Source organism: Peromyscus californicus, unplaced genomic scaffold (assembly GCF_007827085.1).
Source record: "Peromyscus californicus insignis strain IS unplaced genomic scaffold, ASM782708v3 Scaffold_4__1_contigs__length_199733344, whole genome shotgun sequence".
Taxonomy (NCBI): Eukaryota; Metazoa; Chordata; class Mammalia; order Rodentia; family Cricetidae; genus Peromyscus; species Peromyscus californicus.
The window spans coordinates 54896517-54914524 of record NW_026294562.1 but is presented as its reverse complement, the minus strand read 5'-3'; the positions used below and the strand labels follow the sequence as shown (position 1 = coordinate 54914524).

Below are 18008 nucleotides of genomic sequence, written 5' to 3'. Positions count from 1 at the left end.
AGTTTGCTTGGTTTATTTTTAATTTTAGATTCTACACATGAAAGAAAACGTGATAATGGCCATTCTGATGTCAGCTGATTTTGTTTAGCATGACGATGATGTCACTTTGTTGTTCTTTACACCTTAAAACTCCATTGTGTGCAGGTACCACAGCCTTTGTCCACCTCTGTTGATGGACTTTCGCATTCTCTGGCCCCCATTCATCCATTCATCATTCATCAGCATTCATTATGTTTGCCTTGTGTAAGTGGATAAAGCAGCCACAGGTCCCTGACTGCAGACAACCAATTAGTTGCATATAACAGGTCGGTGACAAGTGACAAGAGAAAGGAGAGGGAGACCTGGGAGGGAGGGGTGCAGACTTCGGGGGGGGGATTTCAACTGTCCATGAGATGATTTGGGGGGCTCACTGAGAAGGTGATGTTTCAGCCCCAGCTTGAAGGAGTTCACAGAGAGTATGCTCAGGAAGGGGAGGCCAAGCCGGCTTTAGGGCCTCCAGGCTGAGAGCCTGCTTTCAGCGGAGCAGGAAGCAGGACATGAGGTCAGAGAAGGGCGGTACTGTGAGCCCTCACACGGCAGAGAAGAGATTTAGCCTTGCTTTTTAATTTTTAAAGAAAGGAAATTTGTTTGTTGCCGTTTAGAGACAAGGAAGTAAAAAATCTAGGCTCTGGCATCTGGTGAGGGCCTCCGTGCCCCATCCTCTGGAGGCAGAGGCAGAGGCCCAGAGAGCAGAATTTTGGTTTTGATGCAGGAGTAGCTCAGGCCTTTGTGCAGTCAACAGCCCATTGTTCCTTCCCCTGGGGAAGAAGAGGCTGCGGTTCTGACTCGTGGCTGTAAACAACTCTGGAGAAAGCGGACAAACAGGCTTCAGGGCCTGGTGAGTCACTTCTGGGGGTAGGGGCCTCACTTTCGGGTTGTTCCACCCTGCCCTAGGCTCTGGTGGCTGCTGCAGGGCACTGTGGCCCGGGCCTGCCGCCTGGTGGCCACATTCTAACTTCACCTAGCCTCACGGTTGTCAGGGTAAGGGAAGCTTGAGCTCCTAGTGAATGAATGGGAATTTGCTCTGGACTGGCTGGTCAGGTAGGATCTTGCTTCTTGCTCAATGAGGCAGCCTTGGAGAGGCTCACCAAGCTAGCACTCAGTTGTCATCCTCTGTCACACAGATGGTTGTCACTGTCCAGGGATAGGACTCAGGCTAGCTGTGTCTGTCAACTTGCCCCTAGAGATTCCATACTTCACGGGCCTCTTCCAGACTCAGGGTCACTGAAGTTGGCTCACTCTTGCTAATGGTTGCTTGAGGTCTGGGCACTGGGCCACTTCTCAACCTCCAGCCAGGGTTAAACATTAGTGGGAGGTTATCTGGTTTGGAAAGGGGGTGGGGATTTCACTTGCAACAGTCTTCTCTGCGGCCCTGCCTGGAGCACCAGTTCCCACCGGAGCCCCTACAATGCCTGTGGAGGAGTTTGTGGCTGGCTGGATCTCTGGTGAGACATTTTTCTTCTTTCTGTCTATCACCCCAAAGCGTGGATTGCTTCCCGGGGAGGCTGGGTTGTCAAGAGGAGTTGTTCCCTCTGGAGCACCCAGCAGCTAGCTGTTCCCAGAGCCTTCTGGGAATGGCCAAGAAGGCCGAGGGGAAAGAAGGAAGGAGAGACTACTTCTGCATCCCAAGGCCTTGCTGCCAGAGAACACTAAGGGCCTGTCAAGGAACCTCACCGAAGCCCCTTCTCCCAGACCAGAGCGAGTGCCCGAACCACATTCACCTTTGATCTCACCGGCTGTCCTGACTTCCCCTTTGGAAATCTGCCTTACATGGCGATGGGTGGCACTCCTGGGCCTTGAGAAAGGACACCATGAATGTACCCCTGGTGATGCACCCTGCCCCCCAGGCTCCAGAAGCAGCATTTTCTGTGGAGAATAAGACTAGATAGTGGGTGGCTTTCTCCCCTGGGGCCCGGCAGGACTTGAAGAAGGGCTCCCAGCTCTGCACTGATAATTGTGATAGGCAGAAGGCAGGAAGAAGGGGCCAGCAGGGCCTGTTCTCAGTCAAGGCCGAGAACTCTGAAAGGAAGGCAGCAGTGCAGTTGATACGGTAGGGTCGTAGCCACCCACTCCTTCTAGAGCCGCGCTTCTCAACCTCCCCGGTGCTTTCCACCCTTTGATACAGGCCTCGTGCTGTGGTGACCCCCCAACCTTAAATTACTTTCGTTGCTACTTCATAACAGTAATTTTGTTACTGTTATGAATTGTAATGTAAATATCTGATATGCTACCCCAAGGGGGGTCACGACCCAGAGGTCGAGAACCACTGTTTTAGAGCCTCATCTTCCATAGTCAGGGTTGGGGACAGTATTATATCACAGGTGGCTCTTCCCTGTTGTGTGGGTGTGTCCTCAGGTGAGGCCATGCATCTGCCTCCATTTTCCTAGCACCTTTGTGGCCCAGTACCAGGTGTGGTGGGGTAGGGCAGCTGGAATCCCTGTGGAGCCCCAAGAATGTGGGTTGTGGGTGTCTGAGTATACCCAGCCTTCCTGCTCCTACCTGAATCCCTCTTTGCTCTACCAGAGACTTGCTTCTTAGATCTGGCACCGTCCTTATTCATAGCACCTTCTTGTCACCACAGGAGCCGTGGGTTTGGTCCTGGGGCACCCCTTTGACACTATAAAGGTGAGTAGAGCCGAGCTACCAGAGGAGCAGATGGTCTGGCTGGAACCTGGGTATGAGACCAGCTAATGGGGCTGGCTCACTCGTGTGCCTGCCAGCGTCTGCTGCGTGGGTGGCCTGGCCGCCATTGTGGGAGCAGCCCTGGCTTGCTCATTTGCCTTACATGCCCAGTACTTTCCATCCAGGTGCGGTTACAGACCCAGAACACGTACCAGGGCATTGTGGACTGCATACTTAAGACTTACCGCCATGAGTCGGTAGGTAGCCCACTTCTTTGGGGTAGAAGGCATCTGAAGTATGTGGTGCCTGTTTCCTGTCTGGCAGTCACTTGGCACCCCAAAAGTGGAGTGAGGTCCTCACAGCTTCCTCCACCTGCTTTGTCTGCCTGGACAGGGCTTGGGCAGCAGTGATGTACAGATAGCAGAAGCCTGGCCAGAGCTGGAAGTGGGATGGGGAGGCCCCCATGCCTCTCACGGTCCCACCATGTTGTTCTGCAGGTCCTGGGCTTCTTCAAGGGAATGAGCTTCCCCATTGCCAGTGTGGCCCTGGTCAACTCCGTCCTGTTTGGCGTGTACAGCAACACCCTGCTGGCACTCACAGCCACCTCCCACCAGGAGCGACGGGCCCAGCCACCCAGCTACACAAACATCTTCATAGCAGGTTGTACTGGGGGCCTCCTGGAGGTGAGAGGGTCATGTGTGAACACATGTTCAGGTGTCACAGTGATAGATCTGAACCTTACACACACACACACACACACACACACACACACACACACACACACACACCCTGGGACTTCCAGCAGTACATGATAAGGCCTTCCTAAGGGGTACTCCTAACCATTGCTCTAATTGACCAAGCCATGTTGCGTCTTGTCAGGCTGCAGGCCTGGAGGTGGAAGGCCATGGAGACCAGGGGGACAAAAAGCAGAGCTGGGGGGCAGTATGAAGAAGATACTAGGTACAAGCAGCCAGTGCCTCTTCAGAAGGCTCTACTAGCCCCAGAGTTGTGGGAAGACTATGCAGCATGATGACCTTTGACCCTGAGGAACTGTCATCCCTAGCAGAGCTGGGTTTGACCCTGAAGTAATCCTGAGGTGGTCCTAGTCCATTCTACCTGCTCAGCCAGGCCTTTGCCTGCAGTATATGGGTAACCAGAGTCTCTGAGCCTTGTCTGAGGCAACAGGCCACAGACCTCAGGGTCAGCCAGTCACTGAGTCACTCCCATCATTTGTTCTGGTCTTTGTTCCTAGCACTGTAGTGGCCAGGCTCCATGGGGTGTGGTGATTAGAAGAGAGCTTCCAGGCCTAGGGAGTGTCTGAGCAGAAAGGGACAAAGGGAAAGGTGCCAGTTCAACCCTACACTCCAGATGGGCTCCCAGCTGACCCTCTAATGGGTACCTGCCCTGATGCCACTGATACTTCATGGGGCAGAGAGCAAGATCAGAGGACAGAGTCAGGGTGTACACTCCAGTGGTTAATGATTAAAGAGACCCCAGAGAGTCCTGGCTTTCTTCTCTTCTCCTCTTCCTCCTTCCCCCACCCCAGTTTTTACTTATTTATTTGTTGATTTGTGGGTTTGTTTGTTTGAGACAAGGTCTCACTGTGTAGTCCTGGCTGTCCTGGAACTCACTTTGTAGACCAGGCTGGTCTCAAACTCAGAGATCCACCTGCCTCTGCCTCCCAAGTGCTGGGACTAAAGGTGTGCACCACTACCCCCTAGCTTCATCCTTTTATTTTTTAAATGATTTCTTATTTATTTTATTTTATGTGTATGAGTGCTTTGCCTACATATATGTATGAGCACCATGTGTGAGCAGTGCCTGCAGAGGCCTGAAGAAGGTGCTAGATCTCCTGGAACAAAAGTTAACTACAGATGGTTTTGAACTACCATGTGGGTACTGGGAACGGAACGCCAGTCCTTTGCAAGAGCAGTGAGTTTTCTTAACCACTGAACCATCTCTCCAACGCCCTTCCCTTAAGTGTTTTTTTTTTTTTTTTTTGGTTTTTCGAGACAGGGTTTCTCTGTGTAGCTTTGTGCCTTTCCTGGAACTCACTCTGTAGTCCAGGCTGGTCTCAAACTCACAGAGATCTGCCTGCCTCTGCCCCTGAGTGCTGGGACTAAAGGCGTGCGTCACCACCGCCCGGCCACCCTTTAGTGTTTTTGAAACAGGGTCTTGCTATGGAGCCCTAGTGGGCCTGCAATTCACTATATAGATCAGGCTAACCTTGTTTATCACAATCCTCTTGACTTTCCCCAAGTTCTGAAATTATAGTCATATGCCACCAAACCAAGCTTTATGTTCCTTATTATATAGATATATGCCCACATATTTCTTAAACCTGGAGGCCTGTACCCCTCAAAAATAGTAAGAGACCTAAGACCCTTGGTAAAGTGGCCTGACTTAGGCCCTGCCAGGCTCTATTTCTGAATTACTTTCTCCTCGTCTCTCTGAAAGCAGAACCAGGGACTTTTAGGATCACAAGTGGTGACTTGGTCCAGGAACCTGCTAGAAGCCAGGGTCTCCTGGGACATCTGTCAACAGGGTTTTGAAGTCACTTATGTACCGATGAGGAAGTGGAAGAGGCAGGAGCTTCTGACATTGCTTGTGGCCTGGCTGAAGTTGCCCTGGTTAGTAACCCTTTAGGTTCCATGGTTCCCATCCCACAAGATCCCCTGCTTCAGCGCTGGAGCTCCAGGTCAAGAGCCCACCCCACTGAAAATCTCAGCTCAGCCCAGTTGGCAGGCTCTGGGAGGAGCATCAGCCCCGTCTTACAAAGGGGCTCCACCTTTCACCGAGGCAGAAGCATGCAGTGTGGCCTGTACCTGCTAAAGTCAACCACCAGCCCCTCCACTACCAACCAGGTCTAGAGCCGAACATCAGAGCTCATATGCTTCTAGCCAGACACACCAGTGACAAGTCATCTTCAACCAGGACCCTGCCTCCACCTCCTAAGTACTCAGATGATATAGTATGTGACACTGTGAACAGTTTTCTTTGATTTTTACAAAAAAGATTTTAATTCTAAAATTAAATTTAAATTCTCCCATGGAAGCTAGAAGAAGGTATATGATCCCCTGGAGATGGAGTTACAGGCAGCTGTGAGCTACCCCATATGGGTGCTGGGATCCAGACTCAGGTCCTTTGGGCAAGCAGTATTCACTCTTACACACTAAGTCACCTCTCCAGCCCTGGTCATTTGTTTTTTTAATTTTTTTTTTTTTTTTTTTTTTTTTTTTGGAGCTGAGGATCGAACCCAGGCCCTTGTGCTTGCTAGGCAAGCGCTCTACCACTGAGCTAAATCCCCAACCCCTTAATAAATGTTTTGTTTTGTTTTTTTTAAAGATTTATTTATTTATTATGTATACAGCATGTTTGCCTGCAGGCCAGAAGAGGGCACCAGATCTCATTATAGGTGGTTGTGAGCCACTATGTGGTTGCTGGGAATTGAACTCAGGACCTCTGGAAGGGCAGCCAGTGCTCTTAACCTCTGAGCCATCTCTCCAGCCCCTAATAAATGTTTTTAAATGTATTTATTTATTATGTTCTGTATATGGATGTTTTCACCTGCATGCATGTCTGTGCACCATGTGCTTGCCTGGTGCCCACAGAGCAGTGTTACAGACGGCCACACAGAGCCACCATGTGGATGCTGGGGATTGAATCTAGGTCCTCTGGAGGAATAATCAGTGCTTTTAACTACTGAGCCATCTTTCTAGCCCCATGACTGGTTTATTGAGACAGAGTTTCACTCTGCTGTAGCCCCCACTGGCCTGGAACTCACTATGTAGCTCTGGCTAGCCTTGAACTCTTTGTAGTCCTCTCATCGAAGCCTCTGGGGTCACAGGCATGAGCCCAGCACACCCAGCTAGAACCTCACCTGAGCTTCAGTAGCTTTTCTCGATTTTTCTGAAGACAGAGTCTTACTATGTAGCTCTGGCTGGCCTGGAACTCACTCTGTAGACCAGGCTGGCCTTTAACTCACAGAGATCTGCCTGCCTCTGCCTCTGCCTCCTGAGATTAAAGATGTGTGTCAGTCACCCTGGCCAGCTAGCTTGACATAGCTACATCCCTGACACCTCACCAGTGCGGTGACCTCCTCTTCTCCACATCCTCCCAGCCCTGCCCAATCCACCCTAGATCTGCGTCCGGCTGCCTAAGGGCTCTAGGGCCTACCAAATCCCACCTTACTGACCACCTCACCCTTAATAGCATTTTCGGTCAGAGGCAGGGAGGGCTGCCCTGGGGCCTCAGAAAGATATGATGGGGAAAGGAGGGAGGGAGACCCTATGATGTTGGGTCTGTTTTAGAACAATGCCAATGAGGTGGCCTTCACCTGCAGCATCAGCTCCTTACTGTTTCTACTTACAGACTGAACCCTTATTGAGCCCCAGCCACTGCACACATGTCCTGCTCCCTGGAATCAGGAAGCCCAAGAGCCCACTCCCACTTGTCCTTGAGAGCCTGTGCCTGCTATCTCACGAGGAGGGGCCAGCGCTGAGCCTATCAGGCCTGATAATAAGGGAGGCAGTTGTTCTCAACTGCACCCAGAGACTTGGCCAAACCAGCCATGTATGTGGGAGGCTAGGAGCTGGCGGCAGGAGCCTCTCTGCCCTATTGTGATTATAAGCAGATTTTCCCAAGCCTAAGCTCCACCCAGTCCCCTCCATGTCTTTCTCCACAGGCCTACTGCCTGGCTCCTTTTGACCTCATCAAAGTCCGTCTACAAAACCAGACAGAGCCAAGGATGCAGATAGGGGGCTCTGAACCCCGGTACCGGGGGCCTGTGCACTGTGCAGTCTCCATCTTGAGAGAAGAAGGACCCCAGGGACTGTTCAGAGGATCCTGGGCCCTGGTGCTGAGGGACACCCCTACGTTGGGAATGTACTTTGTCACCTATGAAGGGCTATGTCGCCAGTACACACCAGAAGGCCAGAATCCCAGTAAGTGGGGTGGGGTGGGGTGGGGGTACAGCAGAGGCTGGGGAGATGCTCTGGTCTAGTCTGACTCCACCCTGGCTTCCTCTGCCCCAGGCTCAGCCACAGTACTGGTGGCAGGGGGCTTTGCAGGCATAGCCTCCTGGATTACAGCCACGCCTTTTGATGTGATCAAGTCCCGGATGCAGATGGACGGGCTGAAAGGGAGAAAGTACCGGGGGATGCTGGACTGTATGGCAAGCAGCTTCCGGCAGGAGGGAATAGGGGTCTTTTTCAAGGGCATGACCCTCAATAGTGCCCGTGCGTTTCCTGTCAATGCTGCCACCTTCCTTAGCTATGAGTACCTGCTGCGCTTGTGGAGATGAGCCTGACCCGGCCATGCCAGCAACTCCACAACAGGATCCTGGCTGACAGCCACTTGGGAAACCAAGCCAGAGAACCCAGCTTGCGGGAACAAAAGCAAGAGGTGCCATGCACCACCCAGAGAGTCAAGGAGCCAACTCGAAAGAAACAATGAACCAGGCCCTGTACAGACACCAAGACACACCACCTCCAGCCGACCTCTTTCCAGGAAGCAAGGGCACAAGACACATACGAATCAGCCAGGCCACCATGTCACAGCTGCCCCTCTGAAAGAGCTCTCAGGGACCATCATTGCCCTGGCACCACCCAGCCATGGGGTTCAAATCATTCCCCTGGACAAGAGAGTGACTTTTGTCTCCTTCCTGTCCAGTCCAGAATCCCTCAGGGGTTTCCAGTACCTTCAGGGAAACCCAGAACCCTAGCTCCTGCTGTCCTGCCTCCCCTCTCTTGGTCACTTCCTGCTGTGGTGCCTCAAGTCCCAAGAGTGCCCACTGGGGTATAGTTGTCCCTCCAGTGGCCTACTCTCCTCCAAGACCCAGGCAGAGCTCTGTCTCTAGGGTCTCCAAGAACCCCAACCCTCCTGCCTACCTCAGCCATAGCCCTTGTATACAGGGCTTTATGGTTGACTGTTCCACTCCTCTGAGTCATTAATCTGAGAGTCTTGTGGTAAGGCTGTACTTCTGTCTCTTGAACAGATAGATACATGTAATAAAGTTTCATTTGATGAAGTACTGATGATCCCCTCCTGTCTCTGCTCACGCCACACACATCTGCTGAACCTGCCAACCCCATGTCCATGCACTGGCTCCTCTCTAGGTTCTCTCTGCCTTGCCCACATCCTTCCTTATATTTGTCTTATTATCCATCTCAGTTGCTAAATTAGATTTTAAAACTGCCTGAGGGGATGGAGAGATGGCTCAGTGATTAAGATCACTGGCTGCTCTTTGAGAGGACCCAGGTTCAAATCCCGGTACCCACAGGGCAGCTCACAACTGTCTGTTAACACCAGGTATGCAGAATCTGGTGCCCTCTTCTGGCTTCTGTGGGCATTGCATGTACATGGTACATACCCATACTTGGGAGCAAAACACCCATACACATGAAATAATAATGAAAATATTAAAAAACAAAACAAAACTGGATGAGAGCTGGGCAATGGTGGCACATGCCTTTAATTCTCAGCCCTCAGGAGGCAGAGGCAGGCAGATCTCTGTGAGTTCAAGGTCAGCCTGGTCTACAAAATGAGTTCCAGAACAGCCAGGGCTACAGAGTAACCCTGTCTCACAAACCATAAACAAATAAATAAAAGTCACTTTGCTATTTCATGACTTCTCATTCCTCAGAGTTCCTTCCCCAGCAGGGAAGGCCCTTAGACATTTGCTCTTGATGAGTGTGGTAACCTACTTTTGTAAACACACCTGGCTCTCTCCCACCACAAGACATTTGCATATGCTCTTCTCACTGAGGGTGTACCTCCCTTTCATCCTTCAGCTCTAGGCCCTTTGAGACATCTTTCAGTTTCCTTGGGCTGTGCCCATGGTTCAGAAGCGCCTGGAGGGTTTGCTCAAGTACAGCTTGCCGGGTCCAACTTCAGTAGGTTTTTGGAGGGTAAGAGGATGTGTATTTCACTACGTTCACAGATGCAGCTGCAGGTGTGGGCCACACACTGAGAACCACTGGACATCCATTTTCCTCAGTCTGTAATTACATGCTCACCTCTGAGTGTCTTTTCTGTGTGATTCTGTCTGTTTCTGTAAACCATGAGCTCCATGGAGCAGAGACTCCACTCCTAACTGCTTGTCATCAAAGCTAGAGCTGCATAGGGGGTTGTCCAAGAAATGGTTTTGAGAGTCTGGGGGTGCGGCTCAGTTGGTAGCGTGCTTTCGTGCATGTAAAAGGCCTGGATTGATTGCCACTGTCCCAGACATGGGGCATGGTGACTTCATACCTGGGATCCCAGCACTAGGCAGGTAGAGGCAAGATTAGAAGTTCAAGGTTGTCCTTGGCTAGATAAGGCCACACCTTGAGTTCTCAGGTTGTGGGGAAGCTGCGTCCAAGACTCAGAAACTGAGTCAAGATCTTCAAGGGGCTCCACCAGTAAAAGGGCCAACTGGAAAAGCAGCCAGCAGCAAAAGGAAAAGAAAATTGCTTCTCTCCCACAGACAGTTAGGTCTGGCTCCCTCAGAGAACTGGGAACCATACTCCTGTTCCCTGGAGCCTGCCTCTGAAAAGCTAACATTGAGTCCTCTTTGTGCCCCCTTGTGTCCAAAAGAAGCAATTACACATTTTTCTAGAGGTAAGCTGCCACACATGATACAGTGTTCCACAGGTTTAATCGGAAAGGTGATGATTTCCTCAATACAAACATAATAAATATGATGAAAATATGCAGAGTACCTAAATAAATAACTGTCTCTCTCCTTTCTTCCTTTGAGACAGAGTGTCACACCCACCTCTGAGTAGACATTTTCCCCAAAAAAGACAGCCAGCCAGAGCTGGACAAGAAGCTGGGCCAGGTGTTGCACGCCTTTAATCCCAGCACTCCGGAGGCAGAGGCAGGAGGATCTGTGTGAGTTTGAGGCCAGCCTGGTCTACAGAGTGAGTCCCAGGCCAACCAGGCCTACATGGTGAGACCCTGTCTCAAACAACAACAAAAACTAAAAGGGGACAGCCAGACAAACAAAAGAGCTGGGCAGAGTGGGGCACACCCGTAAGCCACCCTTCTGGACACTAGCAGGATTGAAAGCTCTAGGCTAACCTGGTTCAAACACAAGGATGCAGGGATTTTAAAAGGTCTTCAATATTATTAATTAGAAGAGAAATGAAATGAACACTATAATGAGATGTAGTAGGAATCTAGTAGTCATTGGATCTGGGTAAACATTAGAATGTAATAGTTGTTTCTCGCTGTATCTAGGGGAACAGTAGAATGTGTGAGTGTTTGCTGACCATACCTAGACCATGAAGAAATCATAAGTATAGGACAGTGTTTGTTTTTTTATGATTTATAGTTATTTTTCTGAGGAAGTTTTCCACCCATTGCATAATGACTATCCAGGCACACTTGGAGGTCTTGAATTATTGGGTACTGTTTGCAGTACCCAATGTAAAAATAAATAAATCTAAAAATTTAACAAAACCTCCAAATTTTTTTGTTTTTGTTTTTTTTAAAGATTTACTTATTTATTTACTATATATTCAGTATTCTGCCTGCATGCCAGAAGAGGGCACCAGATCTCACTACAGATGGTTGTGAGCCACCACATGGTTGCTGGGAATTGAACTCAGGACCTCTGGAAGAGCAGCCAGTGCTCTTAACCTCTAAGCCATCTCTCCAGCCCTGTTTTTGTTTTTCAGGGCAGGGTTTCTTTGTGTAACAGTTCTGGCTGTCCTGCAACTCACTTTGTAAACCAGGCTGGCTCACAACAATCTACCTGCCTCTGCCTCCTGAGTGCTGGGATTAAAGGCCCTGTGTCAGGCAACCTCCCAAATGTTAAAAAGACAAAAGCAAAAGGACTTGGTGAATGACTCCTAATACTGAATGAATGAATGAATGAATGAACTGATCTACACTGTTCTCTTACATGTCACGCTAGGGTATTGTCCTTCCCAGGCTGCCCTCTCTACTCACAGGGGGAGCACGGTCCAGCTCCTAGTGCCGTAGTAGTGACTGATAAACTAGATAAGAGCCACAGGGTGTCTGCCAATATAAACAAGTTTCCAGTGTAAAGAATGACCTGGTCAGAGTGCTAGACCTCAAATGGCCCTCAGTAAGTGACCTGTTAGAGGGGCCACTGTAAACACCCGCCGCCAGCCACTGTTAAGACGGGGCTACTGGCTGTTCAGTTTGCTGGGGCTCTCAGAACATCTCACCCCCATACATTCCATACTCGGGGTCCCCCCTCACCCCCAGTCGGCCGACTCTTGTCCTTCCGGCCTGCCATCCTTCCCACTTTTCTCTGTCCAGCGGTGTACATATCAAAAATCACCACTGGGTGGGTGAGATGACGCAGTAGGTAAAAGCACTGGCCACAAAAGCCAGAGTCTCATTCCCAGAACCCACAGAAGGGGAAAGGAGAGAACCAGCTCTACAAAGTTGTCCTCTGGCCTCCATACACGCGTGGCAGCGTGTGTGTGTGTGTGTGTGTGTGTGTGTGTGTGCGTGCGCGCGCGCGCGTACCCATACATAATAAAATTTTAAAACAAGGTTAGGCATGGTGGTACATGTCTTTAGTCCTAAAACTCCAAAGGCAGAGGCAGGTAGATCTCCGGGATTTTAAGGCCAGCCTGGTCTACAGAGTGAGATCCTGTCTCAAAAACAAAAACAACATCCACACACAAATAAGAAAAACAGCTCACCTCTACTGGGTTTCACTCAGCTTTGGAGCCAAAGTACTCTGCACAAATCTGTCATTGCCTCTCTGGTCCTGCTCAGCAAAGATGTCACCTTTGCGATCCTGTCACATAGGAGGCCTTGATGAAAGGAACTGTGGTGAAATGAAGAAATGGATGAAAAATTGTAGTGAATGAATGAATGACTATTCCAGATCTTATTTCCCTGGCCTGCCTCCGGCACTGAATGGTAAGAGCTGACAAATGTCTGGGTCAACTTTCCTTCTCGTAAGCATGGCCCACAAGGAGGGTCCATGCGTGAGGGACTCTCCTGATAGTGAGACCTCATGCTTTCCTCACGTAAACCATGAGGAACTGGGGGTGACTCGGTTGGTACAGTACTGGCTCAGTATGCACAAAGCCCCGGGTTGGCCTCAATCCCCAGTACCATCACACCAGTCAGGCTGTGGTGGCAAATCCCTATCATCCTGGTACCTGGGAGTTCTAAGCAAGCAGATCAAGACATTCAAAATCACCTTCATTATGCAGCAAGCTCAAGGCCAGCCCAGACTACAGGAGACCCCATTTCAAAAAGAAAGAAAGAAAAAAGAAAACCCACACCCCGACCTTCTTTCTGGTTAAAAACTTTATTTCCAGAAGCAGATTTGGTTTTGACACAAAATTTAAGGGATGGAGCCACCTGTCAGAAGTCCACTTTTCTAGGTTCCAGCCTCTCTAGACTAACTCCCCCCAGAGTGCTCCGAGAAGCTACACAGCCCAGATTCCCCTCGAGAGGCCCCATCTGGAGACTCCAGGGTCTGGGCTTGAACAACTTTTACTCTGACTTTAGACTTCGAGTCCCAACTCCCTTCCCTTCTACACCCTCCACATGGTATTTCCACAGGAAAGAGCCAGTCTGCCTCTGGAGAGGCGTTTCCATGGGAAACAGGAGAGGGCGATTCTGCAGGCTGCCATGCTTCCTCACAGACAGCAGAGCTGCTCCACCTCCACCTCACAATCGTAGAATTTTTCAAAGAGCTCTGGAGAGGCGCTGTTACATTCAAGCCACCTCCTCAAGGTGCACAGTGCCCTCAGGGCATCAGCTTTGGTGGGCAGGGACTCAAAGCCATCCTCTTCCCTCCCGTTATCTTCAGTACCAGCTTCCTCTTTGCATACTCTAGGCCCAGGGTCCTCATCCTCCAGGTCCACAAAGCGGGAAAACTCCTCCTGACCCAGCCCACTGGGGACTGGAGACGTCTCTGTGTCTTTGTCCAGAGACAGCTGTGTTTCGCCTGGAGCGAGCCCTTCCTGAACGAAGCTGCTCGAAATGAGCTGAGGAGGCACCTTGGCCCAAGCTGCTGCCACCATATGCAGAGCATCTAACACCGTGATGCTGGCCCTGGCTTCAGCCACTGAGGTGCCCTCTCCCCCACTCTGCATGGCAGACAGTTTGCTCAGCAGACGGTGACGGTAATGGGCCTTAAAGGCCAAAACCACAGAGCCAGGCAGGGAAGGTGTGGTGCTGGAGGCCGAGAGAGGCAGGAGTCGCACGTGGTGGAGTCCAGGAAGGCTGGCCCATTCCTCCGCCACTCCAGCAGCCAGCAGCAAGGCTACCTGTCGGCCCTGCTGTCCCATGTCCTGGTCAAACTGTGCCAACCACTCTGACCAGGGGATGGCTAGATCAGGGTGATAAGAGGCAGGTAGTGCTTCACTGTTGACCCCAAAGAAGCATCTCGGGGCAGCCTTGAGCCCACCCACAAATACCCTTCGCTTTTCTGTGCCTCTGCTGTTGGCACACAGCAGTACCTGCAACCGATCGCATGCAAACACTCTGCCAGGCACTGCCCGATACAACAAGGGCACTTCGGCACAGCCAAAAACGTCTTCTGGTGAGAAGTCTTTAAGGGAAAGAGGTGGCTGGGCCTGGGATGGAAGCCCAGGGGGAGGTGGTTCAGGAGGGAACAGAGGGACAAGGACCTGGCGAGCCCCAAAGCCCACATTGTTTCGGCGTTTCCAGCGGACCAGCCAGCCAATGCTGGGCACAAAATCCTGGCCCATAATATCGGCCAGCTCCTTGGCCTTGTGGAGCAGCATGGGCCCTGTTACGTCCCAGGCCTTGGCTCGGGCAATGTGGTACCAGCAGAGTAGAGCCTCGTCGATGCCACTGTATTTGGATTCGCGCTTGCGCTTGCGCTCGTGGTTGGCTGTGCCACTACACCAGTCTGCCAGCAGCTTCTCCTTATTCTTGCAGATCCGTGAGATCTGGGGCTGGGAGACCTGGAAGCGCCGGGCCACCTCTGACTGGGACATTTTGGACTCATCCAGGAGTTCCAGCACCTGGATTTTCTCAGCCAGGGACAGGGCGTGAAGCTTCTTTTTTGTGCTCAGCTCCATGACTCTGCCAGGGCACCTGCTGAGGAAGAAAAGGTGGAGAGGGTGCCATAGGCTGAGGGTAGGCGGGGTAGAAGAGCACAGGGCATAAGAGAACAGGGTAATTCGCTGGAATGCAGAAGGCTAGGGGAGACCAGACCCGCTGGATGAGAAAGGAGATGGCCAGGCTGAGGGAGAAGGCTAGGCCCCATCCTAAAGACTGCCAGAACAGAGCTGGAAGGGTGTCTCTGGTCAGAGGCAGAGGGAATTCTGGGCTAGGGTTTGGCACTGATGGGGTAGAAGGCTGACTGGAAGTCAGGGGACAGCTGTACAGGCAACAAAGGAGCCATGACAGAGAGGTCTGGGGCTAAGGCTGAGTGAGGCAGGAGTAGAGGACATTCAGGGTGGCCAGGGAGGAAACCCCTGAGAGGAGACGGGGAGGAGGGCCTGGGTTGAATTTCGATGAGGATGTTGAATGGAGGCGGGTGGTTGCCTGAATGGACAGAGTTGAGGTGAACAGGTGAGATGGTCCAGACGACAAAGCCAGACGGATGGGGTCTGAAGGCGCTAGTCTAATTTGGTGCTGGCGAGGTAAGGCTAGTCCATAGTCCAGCCTGAAGGGAAGTGGAGGGCAGGGTCGAGAGTGAAGGGGCCAAGGCGACAAAGGGCGACAGGGTGAGGAGGCTACAGGCAGCAAAAGGGGAGGAGTGTCCCCCGCCGGATGGTAGGTAGTCTGGAGGGATATCAGAGAGCAGGGAGCAGCGGTGGGGAGCAGACAGCCCCAGAGACGGCCTCTGCGCCCGGGCTCGCCCCGCCTTGACCCCGGGTCAGTCGGATAGACCGACCCAGCCCACCCGCCCGCCAGCCCGGCCTCCCGCTCCGCACCCACCTCCAGGCGCTGTCCCTCGGCTCCCGTCCCTGCCCCAACCCGGCTCCCGGGCCCCGGTGTGCTAGGCTACAGCAGAACCAGAGAGGTACGGGCGCCGCGACCCCGAGGGCAGAGCGCTCCGAGGAGCTGCACGGGCGGCGGGCGCGCGCACAACAGGGACCTGCGCCGGGCTCTCTCAAGGCTGGGAAAACCGCGGCCCGGCCCCTCAGCAGCCCCGCCTTGGCAATCTTGATTGGCCACCATCTCCACTTGTCCCGCCCCTGGCTGCATGTCATTGGACGCCGAGGAAGTGGCGGTTCGCCGGCCTTCTGGGGGAGGAGCTTCCGCGTCGAGGGGCGGGAGCCTGAGCAAGGGTCTGGCTGGAGGACTCGGCCTTAGTGCCTGATTATCTGTCGGCGGCGACCGGCGTCCCAAGACCCAGGTGGCTTCGACCCCATCCCCACGGGGTACCAAGCAGGGAAACCGGCCCTCCCGGAGTTGTTTTGGAAAGAAGACGAAATGAGAAAACGAACTGATGTAAGCTTTAAGCCACAAAAACTAGTTACCATGGACAGCGCTGGCCTTGGGTCTCACCTACCGGCTACAAAACACAGGCCGCCAGGCCTGAGGGAGCGAGAAAGGAAGCATTTTTACCAGTTTTGGTGCCTTATGGCAAGATCGAAGTTCCTATGCTAGTCATTTCCCTCCTTCCTAACATTTGGTCTTGAATTAGGTGTAGAAGATATCTTAGCCTCCCTGCCCCTTAAACAGCCGGGACCCACTTTTCTGTATTTTCAAAGTCTCTCCAAGTGTCTCTTGTGAAGCAAACATTTCCTCTTAAGTCTATTTCAGTGGTCTCATTTGCACATTTCTTTCTTGGCCCTCAAGACTACTCAGTTGCCAAGGATAGCTGCCTGACTCCCTCTACTCCTGTCCTACTTAGCAGGACAGGCAGGGCCACAGCACCCTGACGATTTACTGAATGCAGTAGCAGCCCAGGGCTCAGCTTTTCAATAGGCAACAATGACCTTAGGATGTATCAGAAATACCTGAGGACATTTCTGGTGACACATAAGTATTTAACTGAATCTTAAAAAAAAAAAAAAAAAAAATAAGGCATGACGTTCATGCTTGTAATCCCAGCACTCAAGGAGGGTGAGGCAGGACCACACGTTTGAGGCCATCCTAGGCTACATGGCAAAAATCCAAAACCAAAAATCAGTATCAAATATGTGTGTGTGGAAATAAGAGGACTTTTGGGAGAGGTTTCTTCCTTGTTGAGATAGGGTTTTGCAGTGAGGCATACTCCATCCAACCCAGTTGGATGTTAAGCTTCCAGCAGATTCTGTCTCCACCTCCCATGCCCCTCTAGGAGTACTGGACTAACACAACACAGCATCCAGCTTCTTATCCGGGATGCCAGGACAGAATTCAGGTTGTCAGGATCACACAGCAAGTACTTTTACTGGCTGAGCTATCTCCCAGTTATATAGGCTCTCAAAATCAGGTTGGTAACATACCTCAGCAGTTTAAGAGTGTGTACTACTCTTATAGGAGACCTGAATTCAGGAGCTGAAGGGCTGGCTCTTCTGAATGACTTGGATTTGATTCTGAGCACCCATATGGTGGCTCAAAACCATATTTAACTCCAGTGCCAGGCTATCTTGTGTACTTGGTACAGACATACATGTAGGCATAACAAAAAGCCCACAAAGGCCAGAGTTCAGGTCCCAGCATCCACTTCAGTGGCTCAAAACTGCTTTAATTCCAGCTCCAGGGGATCTGATCATCATGACCTCTGCAGACATGCACATACCCATACATTTTTCTTAAAACAGAGTCACCCTATGTAGCCTGGCTGTCCTAAAACTCTCTCTGTAGCCCAGTGTGGCCTTGAGCTCAGCGATCCACCTGCCTCTGCCTGAGTGCTGAGACTAAAAGCCACACCACCACCACCGCCAGCTCACATATAATTTTTAAAGTCAATATATACTCATGAGCTAGACAAGATCCATCATGTATTATCAAACTGGACTGGAGGAACCTGACAAGATTCGAGGTTACTCTCCCTGGCTGCCCTCATGTGTCCAAAAGCTTTCCTTCTCTCATGATGACATCACTGGTTTGTACATGGAGCTGGGTGGGTGGGCACTATGCACACTGAATACAGGTGACCAACCCAGCCGGAGGAATCAGGTCCCCCTGGAACTGGAGTTATGGGTGATTGTAAGCCATCTGATTTGAGTGCTGGGAATTGAACTTGGTCCTCTGCAAAAGCAGTAAGCTCTCCTCTTCCCTGCTGAGCTACCTCTCCAGGCCCTGCTTTATCCTTTGAATTTATACCACAAACAAGCTTCTGGGCCCATTTTAAACACATGACATAACAATGCCATACCACCATCTACATATCTGTCTTCCCAACCAAAGCATATAAATAAATGGGTGCTAAACTTGATTTTAATTCAGCTTTTGTATTA

The 18008-nt window shown here is 51.4% G+C and overlaps 2 protein-coding genes and 1 non-coding gene across 8 annotated transcripts; 1 reads left to right on the top strand and 2 right to left on the bottom strand.

Annotated features, from left to right (window-relative positions):
- Positions 1–409: 409 nt before the first annotated feature.
- Positions 410–8692, top strand: Slc25a45 (solute carrier family 25 member 45). 5 transcript variants are annotated; one of them, XM_052712817.1, is made up of 6 exons: positions 414–1484; positions 2621–2664; positions 2847–2918; positions 3159–3344; positions 7346–7604; positions 7695–8692. In XM_052712817.1, exons 1-6 carry the CDS (start codon positions 1448–1450, stop codon positions 7961–7963), a joined length of 867 nt encoding a protein of 288 aa, XP_052568777.1. In that variant the 5' UTR covers positions 414–1447; the 3' UTR covers positions 7964–8692. The 5 variants fall into 5 exon arrangements, with proteins under 5 accessions (XP_052568778.1, XP_052568777.1, XP_052568779.1 ...); XM_052712818.1 differs by lacking the exon at positions 2847–2918 and having other exon boundaries at positions 410–1484; XM_052712820.1 differs by lacking the exon at positions 2621–2664 and having other exon boundaries at positions 1315–1484.
- On the bottom strand, positions 5898–5970 carry Trnaa-agc (transfer RNA alanine (anticodon AGC)). The gene has a single exon. It is a non-coding gene; the product is annotated as a tRNA-Ala (tRNA).
- A 4229-nt stretch (positions 8693–12921) lies between the features above and the next one.
- On the bottom strand, positions 12922–15740 carry Tigd3 (tigger transposable element derived 3). 2 transcript variants are annotated; one of them, XM_052762160.1, is made up of 2 exons: positions 15553–15740; positions 12922–14706 (listed from the first exon to the last, which is right to left on the bottom strand). In XM_052762160.1, exon 2 carries the CDS (start codon positions 14685–14687, stop codon positions 13275–13277), a length of 1413 nt encoding a protein of 470 aa, XP_052618120.1. In that variant the 5' UTR covers positions 14688–14706; positions 15553–15740; the 3' UTR covers positions 12922–13274. The 2 variants fall into 2 exon arrangements, with proteins under 2 accessions (XP_052618120.1, XP_052618121.1); XM_052762161.1 differs by having other exon boundaries at positions 12922–14703.
- Between the last annotated feature and the right edge of the window lie 2268 nt (positions 15741–18008).

Coding starts and splice junctions, on each gene's coding strand:
- Tigd3 (XM_052762160.1), bottom strand. CDS start 14,687: ATGGAGCTGAGCACAAAAAAGAAGCTTCACGCCCTGTCCCTGGCTGAG.
- Slc25a45 (XM_052712816.1), top strand. CDS start 2,730: ATGGGGCTGGCTCACTCGTGTGCCTGCCAGCGTCTGCTGCGTGGGTGG. Junction 3,345..7,345: donor GTACTGGGGGCCTCCTGGAG/GTGAGAGGGTCA, acceptor CTTTCTCCACAG/GCCTACTGCCTGGCTCCTTT. Junction 7,605..7,694: donor ACCAGAAGGCCAGAATCCCA/GTAAGTGGGGTG, acceptor CCTCTGCCCCAG/GCTCAGCCACAGTACTGGTG.